At 37.7% G+C, this 23,982-nt stretch overlaps 1 protein-coding gene across 4 annotated transcripts in view; it reads left to right on the top strand.

Annotated features, from left to right (window-relative positions):
* The window catches only part of CEP350 (centrosomal protein 350), a 156,549-nt gene that overhangs the window by 100,516 nt on the left and 32,051 nt on the right, over positions 1-23,982 (top strand). For all 4 annotated transcript variants that reach the window (XM_047751751.1, XM_047751753.1, XM_047751752.1 and 1 more), the window contains one exon: positions 926-1,125. In XM_047751751.1, the coding sequence (XP_047607707.1) occupies positions 926-1,125 (200 nt within the window). The remainder of the gene's footprint in view (positions 1-925; positions 1,126-23,982) is intronic.

Below are 23,982 nucleotides of genomic sequence, written 5' to 3' on the forward strand. Positions count from 1 at the left end.
TGACATGCTGATTGTTCAAAAAGTGGAGTGACAGTTCTTGTGCCTTTTTATTAAGTGTTTGTTGAATGTGTGAATGCTTTTTGTTGATTAGCTACCTCTATAGATGTAACAGTTGTAACATGAGCAGCACCCACCTTTTATTTAACTGTGGCATTAACATTTGAGGAGAGCTTAAGAGTAGCCTTTAACTACTCAAATAACTTTTTCCTAAATCATTAATGTCTCCTAACCCTTTGGAACTATTTAATTTCAGAGATTGGGTTAAATTGAGAAATTTGAGGCATTTGATGTATCCTTTTGCTCAAGTAAATAAATAGTTATATTTAGCATAAGGTATCTAACTGTGGTACTCAATGTTCTTTTTAGAAAAACAGTTAGATTATCACTGACATTGCATCTCTTAGGTGATGGGAACCAAACTCACCATACCTGAAGCAAAACCTGACTGAATTTGAAAGTGAAAGTCAAAAAGGGACATGAACATGTTTGCTTGCTCGTTTGGGGCTTTTGGGGTTTGCTTTTTGTTGTTGTTTTGGTCTCTTTTGAGTTTGTGTGTTTTCTGGTCCAAGACTTCAGAATAAATTCCTTGTATCTTCTGTTATGAAAAAGAGTCACCTATGAAGAATGAATATATAAGTATTATTAGTTATAGTTGACCAGATATTCTGAAGATTTCTTTTTCTGAATATATGACTGTTTTCCCTTTGATAATCTTCCAAACAATTAATTACAAGAAAAACATAATTCTCTCATTTTCTGAATAAGTTTGCTTATCAAAGCTCCTACTATCTCAAACGTATCAGGGGAGTATTATGAATGTCCTGTTTTTACACAGCTTGTTAATAAGGGAATGAGTAATAGAGCTCTCAGAGTGATTTCAGCCTATAGATTTGTCCTCTCACTATTCTTTATGGTGTGACCATAGGTTTCTGACAAAGCGAGAGCAAAAGCTAATGCAGCGACGCCAACATGCGGAGGAGCTACTAGAGTGGAAGCGACGTTTAGATGCAGAGGAAGCAGAAATTCGTCAAATGGAAAAACAAGCTTTGGCTGCCTGGGACAAAGAGCTGATAAAACCTAAAACTCCTAAGAAAGAACTGGAGGACCAGAGAGCAGAACAGAAAGGTAATAAATATTAACTCTCTTCAGACTACATGCTACAGCCTAACTGAAAGATTTACTTCATTATTTTTAAAAATATGACTGATTATAAGTGAAGAAGGTGATCCAACTATAAATGCTACAGATATTGGAAAGATAAGGGAATATTGTGAATTACTTTATGCTAGTATACTTGAAACCTTAGAAGAAATGGGTAAATTCTATGAAATGAAAGCAGGTTATTCCATGACCAGGTAGGGTTTAACACATAATAAAAATTGATGATGTGGTGAATTACTTAAACAGATTAAAGGAGAAAAATTACCTGATGTCTCAATGGATTCAGAAAAAGCACTTGAAAAAAATCAAAAAAAGCATTTGTTATAAAATACATAAATCTCAGATCTAATTAGCGCTAGAAGGGAACTTTCTTTACCCTGTACAGGATATCATTAACAAAAACAAAAAAACCAAACCTGCAACAGACTTTATGCTTACTGACAAAACAGATTTTTTCCCTTTGAATTTGGAGATAAAGATGCTTATTTTCACCTACAAGGAAAAAGGAAGAGGCAAAACTCTCCTTACTGCAGATTATAAGGCTACGCACATAGAAAATCCAGCAATTATATGTCAGTTATTAGAATTAATGAGTTTAGCATGTTGTTGGATATAAAAATCCATAAACAAAACTCAGTTGCATAAGTCAGAAATTTGTTAGGAAAATCTAATTTTTAAATGAGATGCCATTTGTAATATAAATTAAAAATATGAAGTACCTGAGGATAAATTTAACAAAATGTATACATTATCTTTATGGAGAAAAATTTAGAATTTTATTAAGATGTTAGAAGACCAAAACAAATAGAACGTTCCCATTTGCATAGATAGATTCAGTGTCTTAAAAATGTTAATTCTCTCTGAACTTAATGGTTGATTCAAGACAGTTTAAATCAGAAACCAGCAAGATTTCTTCATAGGGCTTGATAAACTCATTTAAAAATTTATATGAAAGATCAGAGGAACAAAAAGCAAGGCACTCCTGAAGAACCACAGAATACAGGAATTTACCAGATATCAAATCTTCTAAAAGTGTAATAATTAAAACAATATTATATTTGTTATCGGAAATAAATAGACCATGAAACTGCACAGAAAAAGAGCTGTGCATATGTAGAAAAATGACTTCTGATACCAGTAACTTAGAAGACTAGGAAAGAAAGGGCAAACTCTCCAGTAAATTTTGTGAGAGCTGAAAATAAAGTTGGGTCCCTACATGACAATATAAAACGATTCATCTCGAGGAGAACAAAAGTTTAAATGTGAAATTTTAAATGTAAAACTTTTAGAAGACAACATAAGAGAATATCTTTATGACATCAAGGGGAAAGAAAGATTTCTTTCACGTGTTATACAAGGCAAAAACCATAAAGGGAAAGATTGATAAATGTGACTTTAATAAATTAAGAATTTCTGTTCATTAATGCACCATAAAGAAAGTAAAACAACAAAATAAGAGAAGATATTTGCAACACATATGACTGACAAAGTAGTATTATCAAGAATATATAAGTAGAAATCAACTATGGGAAAAGGAAAGAGAAAAAACCTACTGCGTGGAGACTCAACAACATGCTACTAAAAAACCAATGGGTCAATGAGGAAATCAAGAAGGAAATTAAAAACTACCTTGAAACAAATGATAATGAAGACACAACCGCTCAAAATCTATGGGATGCTGCGAAAGCAGTGCTCAGAGGGAAATTTATTGCAATACAGGCCTTTCTCAAAAAAGAAGAAAGATCCCAAATTGACAACTTAACCCTCCACCTAAATGAATTAGAAAAAGAAGAACAAAAAAGTCCTAAAGTCAGCAGAAGGAAGGAACTCATAAAGATCAAAAAAGAAATCAATAAAATAGAGACTCAAAAAACAATAGAGAAAATTAATAAAACCAAGAGCTGGTTCTTTGAAACGGTAAACAAAATTGACAAACCCCTGGCCAGACTCACTAAAAAGAGGAGAGAAAGAACCCAAATAACCAAAATTAGAAATGAAAAAGGAGAAATCACAACGGATACAGCAGAAATACAAAAAACCGTAAGAGAATACTATGAACAACTATATGGCAACAAGTTTGACAATCTGGAAGAAATGGACAATTTTCTAGAATCTTACAGCCTGCCAAAACTGAATCAAGTAGAAACAGACCAACTGAACAGACCGATCACTAGAAATGAAATTGAAGAGGTCATAAAATCACTCCCTACAAATAAAAGTCCAGGACCAGATGGCTTCACAGGTGAATTTTATCAAACATATAAAGAGGAATTGGTGCCCATCCTCCTGAAACTCTTTCAAAAGGTTGAGGAAGAAGGAATACTCCCAAAGACATTCTATGATGCCACCATCACCCTCATTCCAAAACCAGACAGACATACCACCAAAAAAGAAAACTATCGCCCAATATCATTGATGAATATAGATGCAAAAATTCTCAACAAAATCTTAGCCAACCGAATCCAACAACATATCAAAAAAATTATACACCATGACCAGGTTGGGTTCATCCCAGGTTCACAAGGATGGTTCAACATACGCAAATCAATCGGCATCATACACCACATTAACAAACAAAAAGTCAAAAATCATATGATCATCTCAATAGATGCAGAAAAAGCATTTGACAAAGTCCAACATCCATTCATGATCAAGACCCTCGCCAAACTGGGTATAGAGGGAACATTCCTGAATATAATCAAAGCCATTTATGATAAACCCACAGCAAATATAATCCTCAATGGGGAAAAACTGAAAGCCTTCTCACTCAAATCTGGAACAAGACAGGGATGCCCACTCTCACTACTGCTCTTCAACATAGTTTTGGAAGTCCTAGCCACAGCAATTAGACAAACCAAAGAAATAAAAGGCATCCATATAGGAAGAGAAGAGATAAAACTGTCACTGTATGCAGATGACATGATACTATACATAGAAAACCCAAAGGACTCAACCCCAAAACTACTTGAACTGATTAATAAATTCAGCAAAGTAGCAGGATATAAGATGAACATTCAGAAGTCAGTTGCATTTCTGTATACCAGCAATGAAATATTAGAAAAGGAATACAAAAATATAATACCTCTTAAAATTGCACCTCACAAAATCACATACCTCGGAATACACCTGACCCAAGGAGGTAAAGGACCTATATGCCGAGAACTATAAAACTTTAATCAAAGAAATCAAAGAAGATGTAAAGAAATGGAAAGATATTCCATGTTCCTGGATTGGGAAAATCAATATTGTAAAAATGGCCATACTACCCAAAGCAATCTACAGATTCAATGCAATCCCTATCAAATTACCCATGACATTTTTCACAGAAGTAGAACAAACAATCCAAACATTTATATGGAACCACAAAAGACCCAGAATCGCCAAAGCAATCCTGAGAGACAAAAACCAAGCAGGAGGCATAACTCTCCCAGACTTCAAGAAATACTACAAAGCCATAGTCATCAAAACAGTGTGGCACTGGTATCAAAACAGACAGACAGGAGTTCCCATCGTGGTGCAGTGGTTAACGAATCTGACTAGGAACCATGAGGTTGCGGGTTCGGTCCCTGCCCTTGCTCAGTGGGTTAACGATCCGGCGTTGCCGTGAGCTGTGGTGTAGGTTGCAGACGCGGCTTGGATCCCACGTTGCTGCGGCTCTGGCGTAGGCCGGTGGCTACAGCTCCGATTCAACCCCTAGTCTGGGAACCTCCATATGCCGCAGGAGCGGCCCAAGAAATAGCAACAACAACAACAACAAAAAGACAAAAGACAAAAAAAAAAAACAGACAGACAGACCAATGGAACAGAATAGAGAATCCGGAAATAAACCCTGACACCTATGGTCAATTAATCTTTGACAAGGGAGGCAAGAACATAAAATGGGAAAAAGAAAGTCTATTCAGCAAGCATTGCTGGGAAACCTGGACAGCTGCATGCCAAGCAATGATACTAGAACACACCCTCACACCATGCACAAAAATAAACTCCAAATGGCTGAAAGACTTAAATATACGACAGGACACCATCAAACTCCTAGAAGAAAACATAGGCAAAACACTCTCTGACATCAACATCATGAATATTGTCTCAGGTCCGTCTCCCAAAGCAATAGAAATTAGAGCAAAAATAAACCCATGGGACCTCATCAAACTGAAAAGCTTTTGCACAGCAAAGGAAACCCAAAAGAAAACAAAAAGTCAACTTACAGAATGGGAGAAAATAGTTTCAAATGATGCAACTGACAAGGGCTTAATCTCTAGAATATATCAACAACTTACACAACCCAACAGCAAAAGAGCCAATCAATCAATGGAAAAATGGGCAAAAGACCTGAATAGACATTTCTCCAAAGAAGATATACAGATGGCCAACAAACACATGAAAAAATGCTCAACATCGCTGGTTATAAGAGAAATGCAAATCAAAACTACCATGAGATACCACCTCACACCAGTCAGAATGGCCATCATTAATAAATCCACAAATAACAAGTGCTGGAGGGGCTGTGGAGAAAAGGGAACCCTCCTGCACTGTTGGTGGGAATGTAAACGGGTACAGCCACTATGGAGAACAGTTTGGAGATACCTTAGAAATCTATACATAGAACTTCCATATGACCCCGCAATCCCACTCTTGGGCATCTATCCGGACAAAACTCTACTTAAAAGAGACACGAGCACCCGCATGTTCATTGCAGCACTATTCACAATAGCCAAGACATGGAAACAACCCAAGTGTCCATCGACAGATGATTGGATTTGGAAGAAGTGGTATATATACACAATGGAATACTACTCAGCCATAAAAAAGAATGACATAATGCCATTTGTAGCAACATGGATGGAGCTAGAGAATCTCATACTGAGTGAAATGAGCCAAAAAGACAAAGACAAATACCATATGATATCACTTATAACTGGAATCTGATATCCAGCACAAATGAACATCTCCTCAGAAAAGAAAATCATGGACTTGGAGAAGAGACTTGTGGCTGCCTGATGGGAGGGGGAGGGAGTGGGAGGGATCAGGAGCTTGGGCTTATCAGACACAACTTAGAATAGATTTACAAGGAGATCCTGCTGAATAGCATTGAGAACTTTGTCTAGATACTCATGTTGCAACAGAAGAAAGGGTGGGGGAAAAATGTAATTGTAATGTATACATGTAAGGATAACCTGACCCCCTTGCTGTACAGTGGGGAAATAATAATAAAAAGAAAAAGAATATATAAGTGACTCCTATGAATCAAAAAAATGACAAACAATAAATAGGCAAAAGAGCTGATCTTTTGCAAATTTCATATGGTCAATAAACATATGAAAAGATGTTAAGGTTCATTAGTAAACAGAAAGAAATGCCATTTTTAGGAGTTCCTGTTGTGGCTCAGTGGTTGAACCCTACTAGTATCCACGAGGGTTTGGGGTTTGATCCCTGGCCCTATGCAGTGGGTTAAGGATCTGGTGTTGCTGCGAGCTATGGTGTAGATTACAGATGCAGCTCCCATCCACTGTTGCCGTGGCTGTGGTATAGGCCGGCAGCTGCAGCTCTTATTCAACCCCTAGCCTGGGAACTTCCGTATGTCGTGAGTGTGACCCTTTAAAAAAATATGCCATTTTTAGAGCATAAAAACCATAAAGAAATACCATTGCATGCATATGTTCATTTCCTAAGACTGTGTGACAGATCACTGCAAATTGGCTTAAAGCTTTTTTTTAATTCTTTTGCTTCTGGAGGCTATTGTTTTCCACCTTCCAAAATCAAGGTGTTGGCAGGAGACAATTCTTTCCTTCCTTCTTCCAGCTTTTGATTGTATGCTGTAAGCATTCCTTGTTTCTCTTTAATTCAGTCTCACAGTCTTCTTCTACATGTCTGTCTTCTCTTTTGTTTCATAGGGACACTTGTCTTTGCACATAGGGCCTACTGAGATAATCCAGGATGACCTCATCATTAGATCTTAATTACATCCACAAAGACTTTTTTTCCCCGAACAAAATGATATTCACAGTTTCAAGAGGTGGAGGCGTGGTCATAATCTTTTTAGAGGCCATCATTCACTCCATTTACCATCCCATGAAACTTCTTGGTATGTAGGTGGAACAGAGAACTGCTAGTATAGTGTTGTTAAACCTAGTTTGAAAATCAGGTTGAAAGAAGAGGCATTAAAAATAATCAATAAAGGAGTTCTGTTGTGGCGGCAGCGGAAACAAATCTGACTAGGAACCATGAGGTTTCGGATTCTATCTCTGACCTCGCTCAGTGAGTTAAGGATCCAGCGTTGCCATAAGCTATGGTGCAGGTCACAGATGTGGCTCAGAACCTGAGTTGCTGTGGCTGTGGTGTAGGCCGGCAGCTATAGCTGCGATTGGACCCCTACCCTGGGAACCTCCATACGCCGCGGGTGCTGCCCTAAAAAAGCAACATAATAATAATAATAGTAATAATAATCAGTAAAGGAGCTCCTGCCATGACTCAGTGGAAACGAATCTGACTAGTATCCTTGAGTACTCAGGTTTGATCCTTGACTTCACTCAGTGGGTTAAAGATCTGATCTTGCTATGAGCTGTGGTGTAGGTCGCAGAGGCAGCTCAGATCCCGAGTTGCTGTGGCTCTAGTGTATGCCAGTGGCTACAGTTCCATTTCAGCCCCTAGCCTGGAAACCTGCATGTGCCGCAGGTGTGGCCCCAAAATGACCAAAAAAAAAAAATCAGTAATAAAGTGATGTTCAGCAGTTCCATTGCCAAGTATAAATCTTAGCACAGTGATCGTATGGGCTATGGTCTCTGAGATCCTTTCAGAGGGTCTGAATAATACTGATATATTATTTGCCTTTTTCACAGTGTCAGCATTGCATTGATAGTGTAAAAATAATAGTGGGTGAGATTGCTGATGACTTAGTATGAACCAAGGCAGTGGCACCAAATCATATAGTAGTCATTATATTCTTCACTACCTTGCACTCATAATAAAAACATACATTCTTACATTTTATGTGATTTTAATTTACATACTTGCATAATTAATTTAAATAATTTATTGACTCAACTTTGAGAACATAACATTTTAATATTCTGTATGACAAAATAGGAAATATTCATAAGGCACTTGTGTTTGCCAAAACGTGATGGTTATCTTGAAGCAAAGCACTTAATACAGTTGTTTGGTTTGCAATCTGAATTAGCCTTTTTTTTTTCATGGAGTTCTATTTTTACTTAAATGACTAATAAACTATGATTATTCATACTTGAGTATTTGCATATAGTTCTTCAGAAATAAGTGAAGAACTCTGACTTTTAATGAAGAATAACTGATAGTATTTTTTGTCAGTGATAAAATTTAAACTTTCAAGTGGAGATTAGGAATTTTAGAAATGCTGTTTCCCCTGCCATGAGCTTGGGAGCTTTCCATTCCTTTAAAGACTTTACAGGTAAGAGTGATCATATTAATCAAAGTCATCTTTTTTGTATTGTGTAATAATCAGAATTTGGAAGATCTTTCTAACTCAGTGAACCAATATTTTCTAAATGACTAGTGATGATTTAGAAAATCATGTCTGGGTAAAAGATCCATTCAAAATGCAAGGTAGACCTTTTTTTTTTTTTTTGAGTATTTGAAATGCAAATTTATTTATTTATTTATTTATTCCACTGTACAGCATGGGGACCAGGTTACACATACATGTATGTATAACATTATGAAAAGGTCATTAATATGGCTTCAGATTCCACATTACAGCTAACATTTAAGAAACAAGCAATCGGAGTTCCCATCTTGGCTCAGTGGTTAACGAATCCAACTAAGAACCATGAGGTTGCGGGTTTGATCCCTGGTCTGCTCAGTGGGTTAAGGATCTGGCATTGCCTTGAGCTGTGGTATAGGTCGCAAACGTGGCTCAGACCCTCGTTGCTGTGGCTCTGGTGTAGGCCGGTGGCTACAGCTCTGATTAGACCCCTAGCCTGGGAACCTCCATATGCCGTGGGAGCGGCCCTAGAAATGGCAAAAAGCCAAAAGAAACAAGCAATTGTCAAGTTTTGATGTAGCATCAAAAAAGATATCCAAAATTACCTGTAAATAATGATCAAATACTCTTCCGTTTTCTAATTACGTATCATTTGTGTGAGGCCAGATTTTTTACATATATTTGGGCCAAATCAACATATAGCCACAGATTGCATACAGAAACAGATATGAGAATCCAACTGTCTTCTGTTAAGCTAGTCATTAAAGATTTTTTTGATGTAAAAGAATTTCCCTGGAGTTCTCGTCGTGGTGCAATGGAAACGAATCTGACTAGGAACCATGAGGTTGCGGGTTCGATCCCTGGTCTCGCTCAGTGGGTTAAGGATCTGGCGTTGCTGTGAGCTGTGGTGTAGGTCACAGATGCAGCTTGAATTTGGCATTGCTGTGGCTCTGGCATAGGCCAGAGGCTATAGCTCCAATTTGACCCCTAGCTTGGGAACCTCCATATGCCATGAGTGCGGACCTAAAAAAGACCAAAAAAAGACAAAAAAAAATTCTCTCCTTTCAACTAAACCTTTTTTTAGAAAAAAATGTAGCTATTTCGAATTTTAGAAAATGTAATTTATGTTAACATGCAGAAGTTTATTACTGTTGTTTTTAAATGAATATTTTTAATTTTTCCATTTATATTATGGTTAAATTGATAGATATAACCGTATCTATAACCACATAAACTAAAGCTTTTTAGGGTCTTCAGTACTTTTGCAGTGTAAAGTAGTCCTGAGGTCAAAATGTTTGAGAACTGCTGTCTTAGAACAATGTTTTTCAAGTCGTAGGTTGTCCCATTAGAGAGGCAGTTGAAACCCATTTAGTGGATTTCAGACAGCATTGTTTAAAGTTGAAACAGAGTAGGAAATATTATGTCACACATGGTAAGGATAAATATTATGATTAAGGTAAAAACATCTGAAAGCAGTTGCTATAGAGAATAGATGGATGGGTAGATGAACAGACAGACACAGGCAGGCAGGCAGTCAGACGTATCAATCTATTACCTACAAATACATTTATATAGAGAAATATACATACAGCTATCTATAGATATTTATACTAGGAGATGTTTATGACATTGGTAGCAGTATTTGAAATAGTAGGAAAAAAGGGAAAACCACCCACATCAATAGGAGGATGTATAAATGTGGTATATTTACATGTCATACCATGCTCACTGAAGATGAAAAAAATCACAGCTATATGAATCAGCATACAAGAATTGAATATCAAATCACAAAAGACCGCAAAGCAGTTTGATTTCTTTTATAGAAAATTCAAAGCATACAAAACTAAGTGATAACATTTTTTAGTTACATAATACATAAGGAAAACCAATGATGAAATAAACAGTTCATACATGTGTTCCTTTTTTCTTCTACGATTTTTTTTTTTGTTTATACAGCAGAGACTTATACTTTTTTGTATCAGCTTCCACATCCTCATTCTGTAGCCTCAACTTCTGCTATAGATTTTTCCATCTTGAAAGGAAATTTAAGAGGACCTGGAAAAGAGATTCAGTTTCTCAAGTTTCATCGTGGGCTGTAATAGAAATAGAAAATATTTTTGACTGTGACTGAAAGGCAAATCAAGACTAGTTGTTCAAGCCTCCATTTATCAGGAACTGTTGGCCTGTATAATCATAGAGTGTACTTATAGAGAGTACTGCATAAATGTGATAAAGGCAATTCTAATGCAATTTTAATCTCATCAGATATAGCTCTGTGTAAGTCTATTTAATAAGCTAAAATGACATAAACAAAAGAAAAAATCTAGAAAAAACATTGTAATGAAATGATAGGGTACTCATTGGCACATTGCTGCCACAGTTGAAGCTAAGACCAAGCAGAAAATAACCTAGTAAGGGCTATGCACTGAGCGGTTCATAACATTTTCGAGGTGGCTTCAGAGCAAGCTTCCTAAACTTCTAGGAGTAGTGCTAAAACCACACCACAATACTGGCCTGATGAGAAAACTGCTCTAACTGCTACTCACCAGATCCCTATGGAAACCTGCTGTTTTTTTTTTTTTTTTTTTTTTCGTTTCCCTACTAATGCCACTTCTATACCAGGGACTCACTTTGCACTGAAAAATCCATTGTCATTACCAAAAGCCACCTAAAAATAGTCTATGTGGAGCCTTCCTCTGCAGGTTACTCAATTTTAAAATGAAGTCTTCTGCCGGGACATCAGATTGGAGACACCTAATTCCAGTGTCTAAATTACAAAGCCCAGTAAGGTGGCTGGAAATTTCATTTCCTGAATTCTGTCTTGAGTGACAAGGAACTCTCGTGGCAGGAGAGTTAAATTTATCAAATATCAGTGAGAGATTAAAAATAAGCTTGGGCTCCAAGAAACATGACAGGTGTCCATTTGTAAGGAGTTTATGCCATGTATCTTTCTTTCATAAAGCATTATAAATTACTCTTCAGGAAAAAATTCTGACTTTTTTCCAGAGCCTGATTTTTTAAAATTAAAGTTTAGTTGATTTACAACGTTGTGTCAATTTCTGCTGTGCAGCAAAGTGACTCAGTCACACACACACACACACACACACACACGCACTTTCTTTTTTAATACTATTTTCAGTCATGGTCTATTCCAGGAGATCAAATATATTGAACATATTTCCCTGTGCTCTACAGTAGGATCTTATTGTTTATCCATTCTAATTTTTTTTTTGGGGGGGGGGACTGCCCTGTGGCATATGGAGTTCCTAGAACAGGATTCAGGGATCAGATGCAAGACACAGTTGCAACCTATGCTGCAGCAGCACTGGATGCTATAACTAATTGTTCTGGGCTAGGAATCAAATCTGTGTCCGGGCACTCCAGAGATGCCATTAGTCCCATTGCGCCACATTGGGAACTCCTATCCATTCTAAATGTAATAGCTTAGAAATTCTCAGTCCCTCCCACTCAATCCCTCCTCCCCCTTGGCATCCTCAAGTCTGTTCTCTATGTTGGTGAGTCTGTCTCTGTTTTGTAGGTAGGTTCATTTGTGCCATATTTTAGATTCCACATAAGTGGTATGATATGGTATTCATCTTTCTCTGACGTACTTCACTTAATAAGATAATCTCTAGTTGCAACCATGTTGGCTGCAAATGGCATTATTTTATTCTTTCTGTATGGCTGAGTTAGTATTCCATTGTATATATGTACAACATTTTCTTAATCCATCCATCTCTTGATGGACATTTAAGTTGTTTCCATATCTTGGTTATTGTGAACAGTGCTGCTATGAACATAGGGGTGCACATATCTTTTTCAGTTATAGTTTTGTCTAGATATATACCCAGGAGTAGGATTGCTGGATAATATGGTAGTTCTAGTTCTATTTTTAGTTTTCTGAGGAACCTTCATACTGTTTTCCATAGTGGCCATACCAATGTACATTCCTACCAACAGTGCAGGAGGGTTCCCTTTTTGCCACACCCTCTCTAGCTTTTCTTTGTAGACTTACTAATGATGGCCACTCTGACTGGTGTGAGATGATACCTCATTGTAGTTTTTATGTGAATTTCTCTAATAATTGGCAGTGTTGAGCATCTTTTCATGTGCCTACTGACCATATCTGTATGTCTTATGCCCATTTTCAAATTAGGTTGTTTTTCGTTTTTGTTGTTGAGTTGTGTGAATTGTTTGTATATTTTGGAGATTAAGGTCTTGTCATTTGCATAGTTTGCAACTATTTTGTCCCATCCCTTATGCTGTCTTTCCTGCACTTTATGGTTTCCTTTGCTGTGCAAAAGCTTGTAAGTTTGATTAGGCCCCGTTTGTTTGTTTTTGCTTTTATTTCTATTGCCTTGGGAGGCTGACCTAAGAAAGCATTGGTATGACTTAATGTTAGAGAATGTTTTGCCTATGATCTCTTCTAGGAGTTTTATGGTATCTTGTCTTATGTCTTAGCACTATTTCAAGTTTATTTTCATATATGGCATGAAGGTGTGTTTTAACTTCATTGATTTACCTGCAACTGTTCCGTTTTGCCAGCTTCACTTGCTGAAGAGACTTTTTCTCATTTTGTATTCTTGCTTCCTTTGTCAAAGATTAGTTAACCATAGATATGTAGGTTTATTTCTGGCTCTCTATTCTCTTCCATTGATCTGTATGTCTGTTTTTGTACCAGTACTATTTTGATTATTCTAGCTTTATAATACTGTCTGAAGCCTAGAAGAGTTATACCTCCTGCTTTGTTTCTTTTCCTCAGGATTGCTTTGGAAATTCTGATTCTTTTATGGTTCTGTATAAAATTTGGGTTATTCTATTTCTATGAAAAAATGTTGTGGGTAATTTGATAGAGATTGCATTAAATTTGGGTGGTATGGCTATTTTAACCATATTAGTTCTGCCAATCCAGGAGCATGAGAAGTTTTTCCATTTCTTTGAATCCTCTTTAATTCCTTGATTAATGTTTTACAGTTCTCAGCATATACTTCTTTCATCTCTTTGGTCATGTTTATTCCTAGGTAATTTGTTTTTGGGGGTGTGATTTTAAAAGGTACTTTTTTATACCTTTTCTAATATTTCATTATTAGTGTATAGAAAGGCAGCCACCTTCTGAATGTTAATCTTGTATCCTGCTATTTTGCTGAATTCATTGATCAGATTGAATAGTTTTGTGTGGAGTCCTTCGAGTTTTCTATATGTGGTATTATCTGCACATAGTGACAGTTTTACCTCTTCTCTTCCAATTTGGATACCTTTTAATTCTTTTTTTTTTTTTCTGGTCTGATTGCTGTGGTTAAGACTTTTAATGCTATGTTGGAATGAAAGTGATGAGTGGGCATTTTTGTTTTGTTCCAAGAAGGCTTTTGGCTTTTCTCTGTTGAGTATATATATGTGGTTTTGTCATAAATGGCCTTTATTATGTTGGCCTATGTTCCCTCTATACCCACTTGGTAAGAGTTTTTATTATGAAAAGATGTTGAATTTTATCAAGTGCTTTTTTTGCATCTGTTGAGATGATCATGTGGTTTTTTACTTTTCTTATGTTCAACCATACTTGTGAACTTGAAGATGAATCCCACTTGGTTGTAATGTATGATCTTTTTTATGTGTTGGATTTTGTTGGCTAAAATTTTGTTGAGAATTTTTTTTTTTTTTTTTTGGATTTTTAGAGCCTCTCCTGTGGCATATGGCAGTTCCCAGGCTCGGGATCAAATCAAAGCTACAGCTCCCAGCCTGTGCCACAGCCACAGCAGCACAAGGTCCCAGCTGTGTCTATGAGCTGTGCCACAGTCACAGCAATGCCAGATCCTTAACCCACTGAGCAGGGCCAGGGATCAAACCCACATCCTTGTGGATACTAGCTGGGTTCATAATCCACTAAGCCACAACAGGAACTCCTATTGAGAATTTTTGCATCTATATTCATCAAAGATGTTGGCCTATAATTTTCTTTTTTGGTAGTATCTTGTCTGCTTTTGGTATTAGGGTGATGGTGTCTTTGGGAGTGTTCCTTCAGTCTTTTGGAAGAGTTTCAGGATTACTCTAAGTTCTTCATATGTTTGGTAGAATTTGTCTGCGAAGCCATGTGATCCTGGACCTTTATTTGTAGGGAGGTTTTTTGCCTTTTTTTTTTAACTGCATATTCAATTTCATTTATAGTAATTGGTCTGTTCAAATTATCTATTTTTTTATTCAATTTTGGTGAGCTCTACGTTTCTAGCAAATTAGCTATCTAGTATAATATATCTCACAGTATCCTCCATCATGTTCCATTTGTCTAACAGTATTCTCCATAATGTTCCATTACAGGTGGCTAGATAGAGTTCCCTGGGCTATACAGCAGGATCTCATTGCTTTTTTTTTTTTTGTCTTTTTTTTTTTGCTATTTCTTTGGGCCGCTCCCGCAGCATATGGAGGTTCCCAGGCTAGGGGTCGAATCGAAGCTGTAGCCACTGGCCCATGCCAGAGCCACAGCAATGCGGGATCCGAGCCGCGTCTGCAATGTACACCACAGCTCATGGCAACGCCGGATCGTTAACCCACTGAGCAAGGGCAGGGACCGAACCCGCAACCTCATGGTTCCCAGTAGGATTCATTAACCACTGCGCCACGACGGGAACTCCAGGATCTCATTGTTTATCCACTCCAGATGCAATAGTTTGCATGTACTAACCTCAAAATCCCAGTCCATCCCACTCCTTTCCTTCTTTCCCTTGGCAACAGAAGTCTGTTCTCCCAAGTCCATGAGTTTGTTTCTTTTCTGTAGATAGGTTCATTTGTGCCATATATAAGTGATATCATGTGGTATTTGTCTTTGTCTTTCTGACTTACTTCACTTAGTATGAGAGTCTCTGTTTCCATCCATGTTGCTGCAAGTGGCATTATTTTGTTCTGTTTTATGGCTGAGTAGTATTCCATTGTATATATATACCACATCTTTTTAATCTATTTATCTGCTGATGGACATTTAGGTTGTTTTCATGTCTTGGCTATTGTGAATAGTGCTGCTGTGAACATAGGGGTGGATGTATCATTTTCTTTTTCTATTTTGTTTTCTTTTTAAAGATTTTTATTTTTTCTATTGTAGTTGATTTACAGTGTTCTGTCAATTTCTACTGTGCAGCAAAGTGACCCAGTCATTCATGTGTGTGTGTATGTGTGTGTTACAGTGAACATAGGGGTGTGTGTATCTTTTTCAATGAAAGTTTTGTCTGGATAGATGCCCAGGAGTGGGATTGATGGTAGTTCTGTGTTTATTTTCTGTATTACTTCTATACTCCTTTCCATAGTGGTTGTACGAATTTACATTCCCACCATCAGTGAAGGAGAGTACCCCTTTCTCCAGACTCTCTGTCCAGCATTTGTTATTTGTTGACTTGTTAATGAAGGCCATTCTGACTGGGGTAAGTTGGTACCTCATTTTAGCTTTGATTTGCATTTCTCTAATAATTAGTGATATTGAGCATTTTTCTATGTGCCTATTGGCCATGTGTATATCTTCTTTAGAGAAATGTCTATTCAGGTCTTCTGCCCATTTTTTTTATTAGATTGTTGGGGTTTTTTGCTGTGAAGTTGTGTTAGTTGTATATTTTAGAGATTAAGCCCTTATTAGTTGCATCATTTGAAACTATTTTCTCCCATTCCCTAGGTTGTCTTTTTGGTTTTTTTATGGTTTCCTTTGCTGTGCAAAACTTACCAAAAAAAAAAAAAAAAAGACCCACAAACTACCAAAAAAAAACCCTGCAAAACATACAAAAACAATCCACTTCTTTTTTGTCTTTTTAGGGCTGCGCTCATGACATATGGAGCTTCCAGGCTAGGGGTCAAATCAGAACTGTAGTTGCTGGCCTGTGCCATAGCCACAGCAACATCAGATCTGAGCTGCATCTGTGACATACAACACAGCTCACAGTAACACTGGATCCTTAACCGACTGAGCGAGGCCTGGGATCAAACCTGTGTCCTCATGGATGCTAGTCAGGTTCATTTCCGCTGAGCCATGACATGAACTCCTTTTGTTTAGTTTTGTTTTTAAAATCTTAGAAGTTCGATTAGGTCCCATTGGTTTATTTTTGTTTTCATTTCTGTTGCCTTGGGAGACTGACCTAAGAAAACATTTGCGTGGTTGATGTCAGAAAATATTTTGCCTGTGTTTTCTTCTAGGAGTTTTACAATATCTTTGCTTATTCTTCATTCTTTAAGCTATTTTTGTACATGATGTGAGGGTGTGTTCTAGTTTCATTGATTTAAATGCACCACTTGCTGAAGAGAACGTCTTTTTCCCATTCTGTCTTCTTGCTTCCTTTGTTGAAGATTAGTTGACCATAGATGTCTGGGTTTATTTCTGGGTTCTCTGTTCTGTTCCATTGTTCTATATGTCTGTTTTAGTACCAGTAACACACTGTCTTGATGACTATAGCTTTGTAGTAATGTCTGAAGTCTGGGAGAGTTATGCCTCCTGTTTTTTTTCCACCTCAGGATTGCTTTGGCAATTCTGGGTCTTTTATGGTTCCATATAAAATTTTGGATTGTTTGTTCTAGTTGTGTGAAAATGTCATGGGTAATTTGATAGGGACCAAATTGAATGTGTAGATTGCTTTGGGTAGTATGGCAAATTTAACAGTATTAAGTCTTCCAATACAAGAGCATTGAATATCTCCATTTCTTTGAATCCTCTTTAATTTCTTTGATTAATGTTTTATGGTTCTCATCATAAATGTCTTTCACCTCTTTCAACTATTCCTTTTCTAGTATTTCATTGTTAGTATACAGAAATGCAACCAGTATCTGAATGTTGATTTTTATCCTGCTACTTTGCTGAATTCATTAATTAGTTTGAGTAACTTTTATATAGAGTCAGGGTTTTCTATATATAGTATCATGTCATCTGCATACAGTGACAGTTTTACCTCTTCTCTTCCAATTTGGACACCTTTTATTTCATTTGTTTGTTGGATTGCTGTGGCTAGGACGCCCAATACTATGTCAAATAAAAGAGGTGAGAGTGGGCATCCTTGTCTTGTTCCAGATTTTAGGGGGAAGGCTTTCAGCTTTTCTCCGTTGGGTATTACATTGACTGTGGGTTTGTCATAAATGGCTTTATGTTAAGGTATATTCCCTCTATACCCACTTTGCTAAGAGTTTTTATCATGAATAGATGTTGGGTTTTGTCAAATGCTTTTTCTGCATCTATTGAGATGATCATGTGGCTTTTGACTTGTCTTTTGTTAATGTGGTGTATGACATTGATTGATTTTGCATATGTTGAACCATCTTTGTGAACTTGGGATGAATCCTACTTGGTCATGATATGTGATCTTTTTAATACGTTGCTGGATCTGGTTGGCTAAAATTTTGTTGAGAATTTTTGCGTCTATATTCATCAAAGATATTGGCCTGTAATTTTCCTTTTTGGTAGCATCTTAGTCTGGTTTTGGTCTTAGAATAATGGTGGCTTCATAGAATGTCTTTGGGAGTGAACTTCTCTCTAAGCACTGCTTTTGTGGCATCCCTTAGATTTTGAATGATTGTGTTCATTTATCTTTTTCAATGAAAGTTTTTTCCAGATAAATGTCCAAGAGTGGGGATGCTAGGTTGTATGGTAGTTCTATATTTAGTTTTACTTAGTCTTCTGAGAAACCTCCATACTTTTTTCCATAGTGCTTGTACCAATTTACATTCCCACCAACAGTGAAGGAGGGTACCCTTTTCTTCATACCCTCTCCAGCATTTGTTATTTATTAACTTGTTAATAAATGATGGCCATTCTCTCTGGGGTGAGGTGGGACTTCATTGTAGTTTTGATTTGCATTTTTTAATAATTAGTGATGTTTTTTCATTAGTGAGCATTTTTTCATGTGCCTGTTGGTCATCTGTATGTCTTCTTTAGAGAATTTTCTCCTCAGTTTTTCTGCCCATTTTTCAATTGGGTTGTTGCTTCTTTTTGCTGTTGAGTTGTATGAGTTGTTTGTATATTGTCTGAGAAATTCTTGGTTTCTCCTACTATTATAAATGATAATCTTGCTGGATAGAGTAATCTAGGTTGCCAATTTTTCTGTTTTAGAACATTGACTATATCTTGCCAGTCTCTTCTGTCCTATAGCATTTCTGTAGAGAAATCAGCTGATAGCCTTATGTGGATTCCCTTTTAATTTACTCTTTGTTTTTCTCTTGCTGCCTTTAGAATCTTCTTGTCTTGAACTTTTGCCATTTTTATTATATCTTGGTTTAGGTTTGTTTGGGTTCATCTTGTTGGGAACCCTCTGTACTTCCTGTATCTGGATATCTGTTTCCTCTTTTAGATTTGGAAAATTTTTCAGCCATAATTTCGTCAAATATATTTTCAATCCTCAAACTCTTTTTTTCTCCTTCTGCGATCTCTATCATGTGTAGATTGGCACACTTTATATTATCCTATAGATGTCTTATATTGCTTTTTTTTTTTAATTTGGCTTTCTGTCTGCTTTCCTAATTGAGTGATTTCCCTTATTCTGTCAAGTCGTTTATTCCTTCCTTTGCATCATTTGTTCTGCCATTCAATGCCTTGAGCTCAGCAAATGAATTTTCTAATTTTTGTTTGTTTTTAAAGTAATATGTGTTACTGTTGATATCTGATAATTCCTTCAGTATTTTCATTACCTCCTCTTTTTTTTGTCTTTTTGCCTTTTCTAGGGCCACACCCGCGGCATATGGAGATTCCCAGGCTAGGGGTCTAATCAGAGCTGTAGCCACTGGCCTACGCCAGAGCCACAGCAACGCAGGATCAGAGCCACGTCTGCAACCTACACCACAGCTCATGGCAACGCCAGATCTTTAACCCACTGAGCAAGGGCAGGGATCGAACCCACAACCTCATGGTTCTTAGTCGGATTCATTAACCACTGTGCCACGACGGGAACTCCAAGTATTTCATTACCTCCTTTTTTAACTTGGTGTCTATTAGACTGCAGAGATCTGTTTCATTGTTTCCTCCTTCAAGAGAATTCTCCTGTTCTTTGAACTGGGAATGGGTCCTGCACTTCTTCATTTTGTTTGTATTTTTCTTACCCTGTGGGTTTAGGGAAAACAGTTATCTACGTGTCTTGGAGGGTTGTTTATAAGAGTGAGCATCCCTGGGTAGCTTATGTGAGTTCGCTACTTTTTTGTTGTGAAGTCTTCTTTTGGTTTGGATGTTTGGTGTCTGTTTTCTCTTTATCCCTTTGATAGAAGGTGTGCAGGTGCACAGCCTGTGTGTGGTTCCAGGGAGTTTGTGGCAGTGGGTGGTGCCTGGTCATTGGGCCCTCAGCAGTGGTGACAACCTACAGGGATGTAGGGGCAGCAAGTGGCCCCTGGAATCAGGGCTCTTGGCAGTGGCAGTGACCCCCAGGAGGTGGAGCCCTTGGCAGCAGCAACAGCGGGGTGTGTGCCTTCCCAAGTTGCTGGGGACAATGGGCGGCGCTCAGTTGCAGAGTCCTCTGTGGCAGAAACCCCTGTGGTGACTGGGGTGGCAGGCAGTGCCTTGTCTTGGGAGCCTCAGTGGTAGTGGGCCATGTCCACCTCTGAAGTACAAGATGGCTGTGGCAGTTTGCATTTGTCCTTATAGCCCTCATGAAAGGTGCTCTGCCACCTGAGAGCATGTGTTTGTGTGCGCTGTGAAAGAAGTCCTCATTGTGGCTCTCCCCTGCACACACACTCCCCAACAGTGGCACCTTGCTTCTCTGAGAGTCCCAGGCCTCGTCCTGTACTCCCTTGGCTAGCCTCCTCGGGCTCTTTCCTCAACCCCAACTCTAGTCCTCTCCCTGGAACTGACATCCATAGCCTAGCTCCTACCCAAGTGTTTTAGGCTGGGGTGCACTTGGCGGTGGTACCGATTGTGCGGTGCCCACCTTAGACTGGCTACTGTGCTTTTCTCTGAGGCTTTGAGGCTCCCCTTCTGTCCCAGCCGACCTCCCCACTAGTGTCTCCCCGTGTGTAGATTCTTTTCCTCTTTCACAGCTCCTTCTCAGGAATGCTGATCCTGTCTTGATTCCTTTTTTCTCTTCTCTTTCTGTCTCTTTTTTAAAACTTTTGTTCTACCCAGTTATGTGGATATTTTCTTGCCTTTTTTGGAAGTTTGAGGTCTTCTGCCAGCAGATGTTCTGTGAGAATCATTCTACATGTAAATTTTTTGTGTGTGTCTGTGTTTGTGGGAGAAGGTGAGTTCCACATCCTACTCCTCTACCATCTTGATCTCAGTCTCAAAGCCTGATTTTTTAAAATACTGTTGATCACTTGAAATTTGGCTAGTAGAACTGAGGAAATGAATTTATTTAATTGTAATTTTAATTGATATTTAAGTAGCACCATGAGGCTGATGGCTATCATATTGGACAGTACCTACAGATTACATTTTACAAAGTTTTAGTGTTTTTTCCATTTCATTTTATGTCGCCTTACATAAGGATGTATTTTAAAAGAAATGCTGAAAATTGACTGAGGTAGTCCATATATCTTTAAAAGTTTTTATATATTGCTAGACTCTTCTTGACATGTAACTTTGTCTTCGAAAGTCAGTGATACAGTGAGATACCACCTCACATCCGTAAGGACGGCTGTTTCCCAAAAAAATATTGATGAAGATTTGGAGAAATTGGAGCCTTTGTACAGTGCTGGTGGGAATGTAAAATAGTTGTAGCTGCTATGGAAATAGTACAGCAGTGCCTCAAAAAATTAAAAATAGAGTCACCATATGATCTAAAAATTCCGCTTCTGAATATATACCAAAAAGAATTGAAAGCAAGTTCTCAAAGAGATATTTGTACACCCATGTTTATAGCAGCATTATTCACAATAACCAAAAGATGAAAGCAAACGAAGTTTCTATCAAATAGATGAATAAACAAAATGTAGCATATACATGCAGTGAATGTTATTTAGCCTTAAAAAGGAAGGGAATTCTGGCACGTGCTAACATGGATGAATCTTGAATACATTGTATTCAGTGAAATAAGCCAGTCACAAAAGGGCAGATACTGAATAATTTAGCTTATATGCAGTACCCTTGTAGTCCAGTTCAGAGAAACAGAAAGTAGAAGGTTGAGGAGAGAAGAGAATGGGAGGAGTTATTATTTAACGAGCATAGGGTTTCAATTTGGGAAGATGAAAAAGTTCTAGCGGTGGAAGTGATGGTTATAGAACAATGTGAATGTACTTAATGCTACTGAACTATACACTTAAATTTGACCAAGATAGTAAATTTTATGTTTTATACATATAATTTTTTCGTCTTTTTGTGTGTGTGTGTGTGTGTGTGTGTGTGTGTGTCTTTTTCTAGGGCCACATCACGGCATATGGAGGTTCCCAGGCTAGGGGTCGAATCGGAGCTGTAGCTGCAGGCCTATGCCACAGTAACACAGGATCTGAGCCGTGTCTGCGACCTGTACCACGGCTCACGGCAACACTGGATCCTTAACCCACTGAGCTAGGCCAGGGATCGAACCTACAACCTCATGGTTTTTAGTCGGATTCATTAACCACTGAGCCACGACAGGAACTCCATATGTTACATATATTTTACCACAATTTTAAAAAATAGATCTTTTAAAAAGTCAGATAGGAAAAGGTCTAGAAAGACATTTACCTTTCCTACCTGACTGACATTGGTTTACCTTTGAGGTGTGGAAATTGGGCAGATGGAAGTGGTTGGAGATGAGCATGTGAAGTAATCATTGTACGTCCTTCTATCCTATTTGAAGTTTGTTTGTTAAAAAACTACTTTCTTGTACTACTTATTTAATTTCAAAAATAAGGGAAAGGACAAAAAATGAAGATTTCCAAAATGAAATCTGCCGTAAAGATCAGATTGATGGGGTCCCCATTGTGGCTCAGCAGTAGTGAACCCAGCTAGTATCCATGAGGATGTGGATTTGATCCCTGGCTTTGCCCAGTGGGTTAAGGATCCAACATTGCCGTGAGCTGTTGTGTAGGTCACAGACATGGCTTGGGTCGTGCGGCTGTGGCTGTGGCCAGTTGCTGCAGCTCTGATTCGACTCCTGGCCTGGGAACTTCATATGCTTGCAGGTGCAGCCCTAAAAAGTAAAGAAAGTAAAACCCCCCAAAAGTAAAGAAAAGAAAGATATCAGATTGGAGGAGCTTTGTGGTTCTCTCTCAAGAGGTTGTGGTACAGGTGAGGTTCATCTTTTTTTTTTTTAATTTTTTTTTAAATTTTTTTTTATTTTTTTAGGGACCATACCTGCAGCATGTGGGTGGAGGTTGCCAGGCTAGGGGTTGAATCTGAGCTGCAGCCACTGGCCTACGCCACAGCCAGAGCAACATCAGATCTGAGCCGTGTCTGCAGCCCACACCACAGCTTATGGCAATGCTGGATTCTTAACCCACTGAGCGAGGCCAGGGATCAAACCTGTGTCCCCGTGGATGCTAGTCAGATTCTTTTCTGCTGAACCACAACGAGAACTTCAAGTTCATCTTCTTTATACAATTTTTATTTTGTTTGAACTTTTAAAATCAGTATATGTTGCTTATTGAGCAAAAGTAAAATATGTTGAAGGGCTATAAAACAGAAATGTAGAGGATTCTTCTGTTCCCCAATACATGAAATTAAATCATTTTCTAAACCATTTAAAATTTTACCCACATTCTATCTTGGAAAAGATGAATATTCATGAGGATTTTTAGAATTCCTACATTATTTATTCAACCATTCTGATTATACTACACATACACAATGTAAAAATATATTTAAAATTTTTAACTGAAATTTTAAAAAATTTTAAATGTTAAATCATCTTTGTTTATTAAAGCAAAACATTCTTTGGGGTATAGGAATTTCTCTTGTTAAATGAATTTATTTTACAGATTTCAGGCCCAATATCATAAGTGACATTTTTGGAATTGAGTATATCAAGTGTTGTCGTTGGTATTGATACAAAGTGTGATATAACCTAATCCCATGGAGCATTATATCCATAGTGACAAAGTAGGAAAGCAGTGTACATTCTTAGATTTACAAGTCTAATATCAAGAATTTTTTGTTTAGTGTCAAGAGTATTTTTTTTCTTAGAGCAGAGGCCATAATGGACAGGAAATTCCAGAGGCAAGACAGTGCTACAAATTCTGAAAGTACTAAGTAAAATTCATAGTGTATCTCCATTGAAGCAATTCATTCATTTTTATTGCTGTGTAGCATTTCATTTTATAAATATACCACAATTTATTCATTCAGCTTTTGACTATTATAACAATCCTGCTAATAACTGTGTATGTTTTCTGCTGCATGTATAACAGATTTCTCTGGGAATGTATACTTAGGAGTGGAATTGCCAGATCATAGAGTGTCTCATCTTTGCCCAGTACTCCCAAATGGTTTTCCAAAGTGGTTGGACTAA

This window comes from Phacochoerus africanus, chromosome 11, assembly GCF_016906955.1.
Source record: "Phacochoerus africanus isolate WHEZ1 chromosome 11, ROS_Pafr_v1, whole genome shotgun sequence".
Taxonomy (NCBI): Eukaryota; Metazoa; Chordata; class Mammalia; order Artiodactyla; family Suidae; genus Phacochoerus; species Phacochoerus africanus.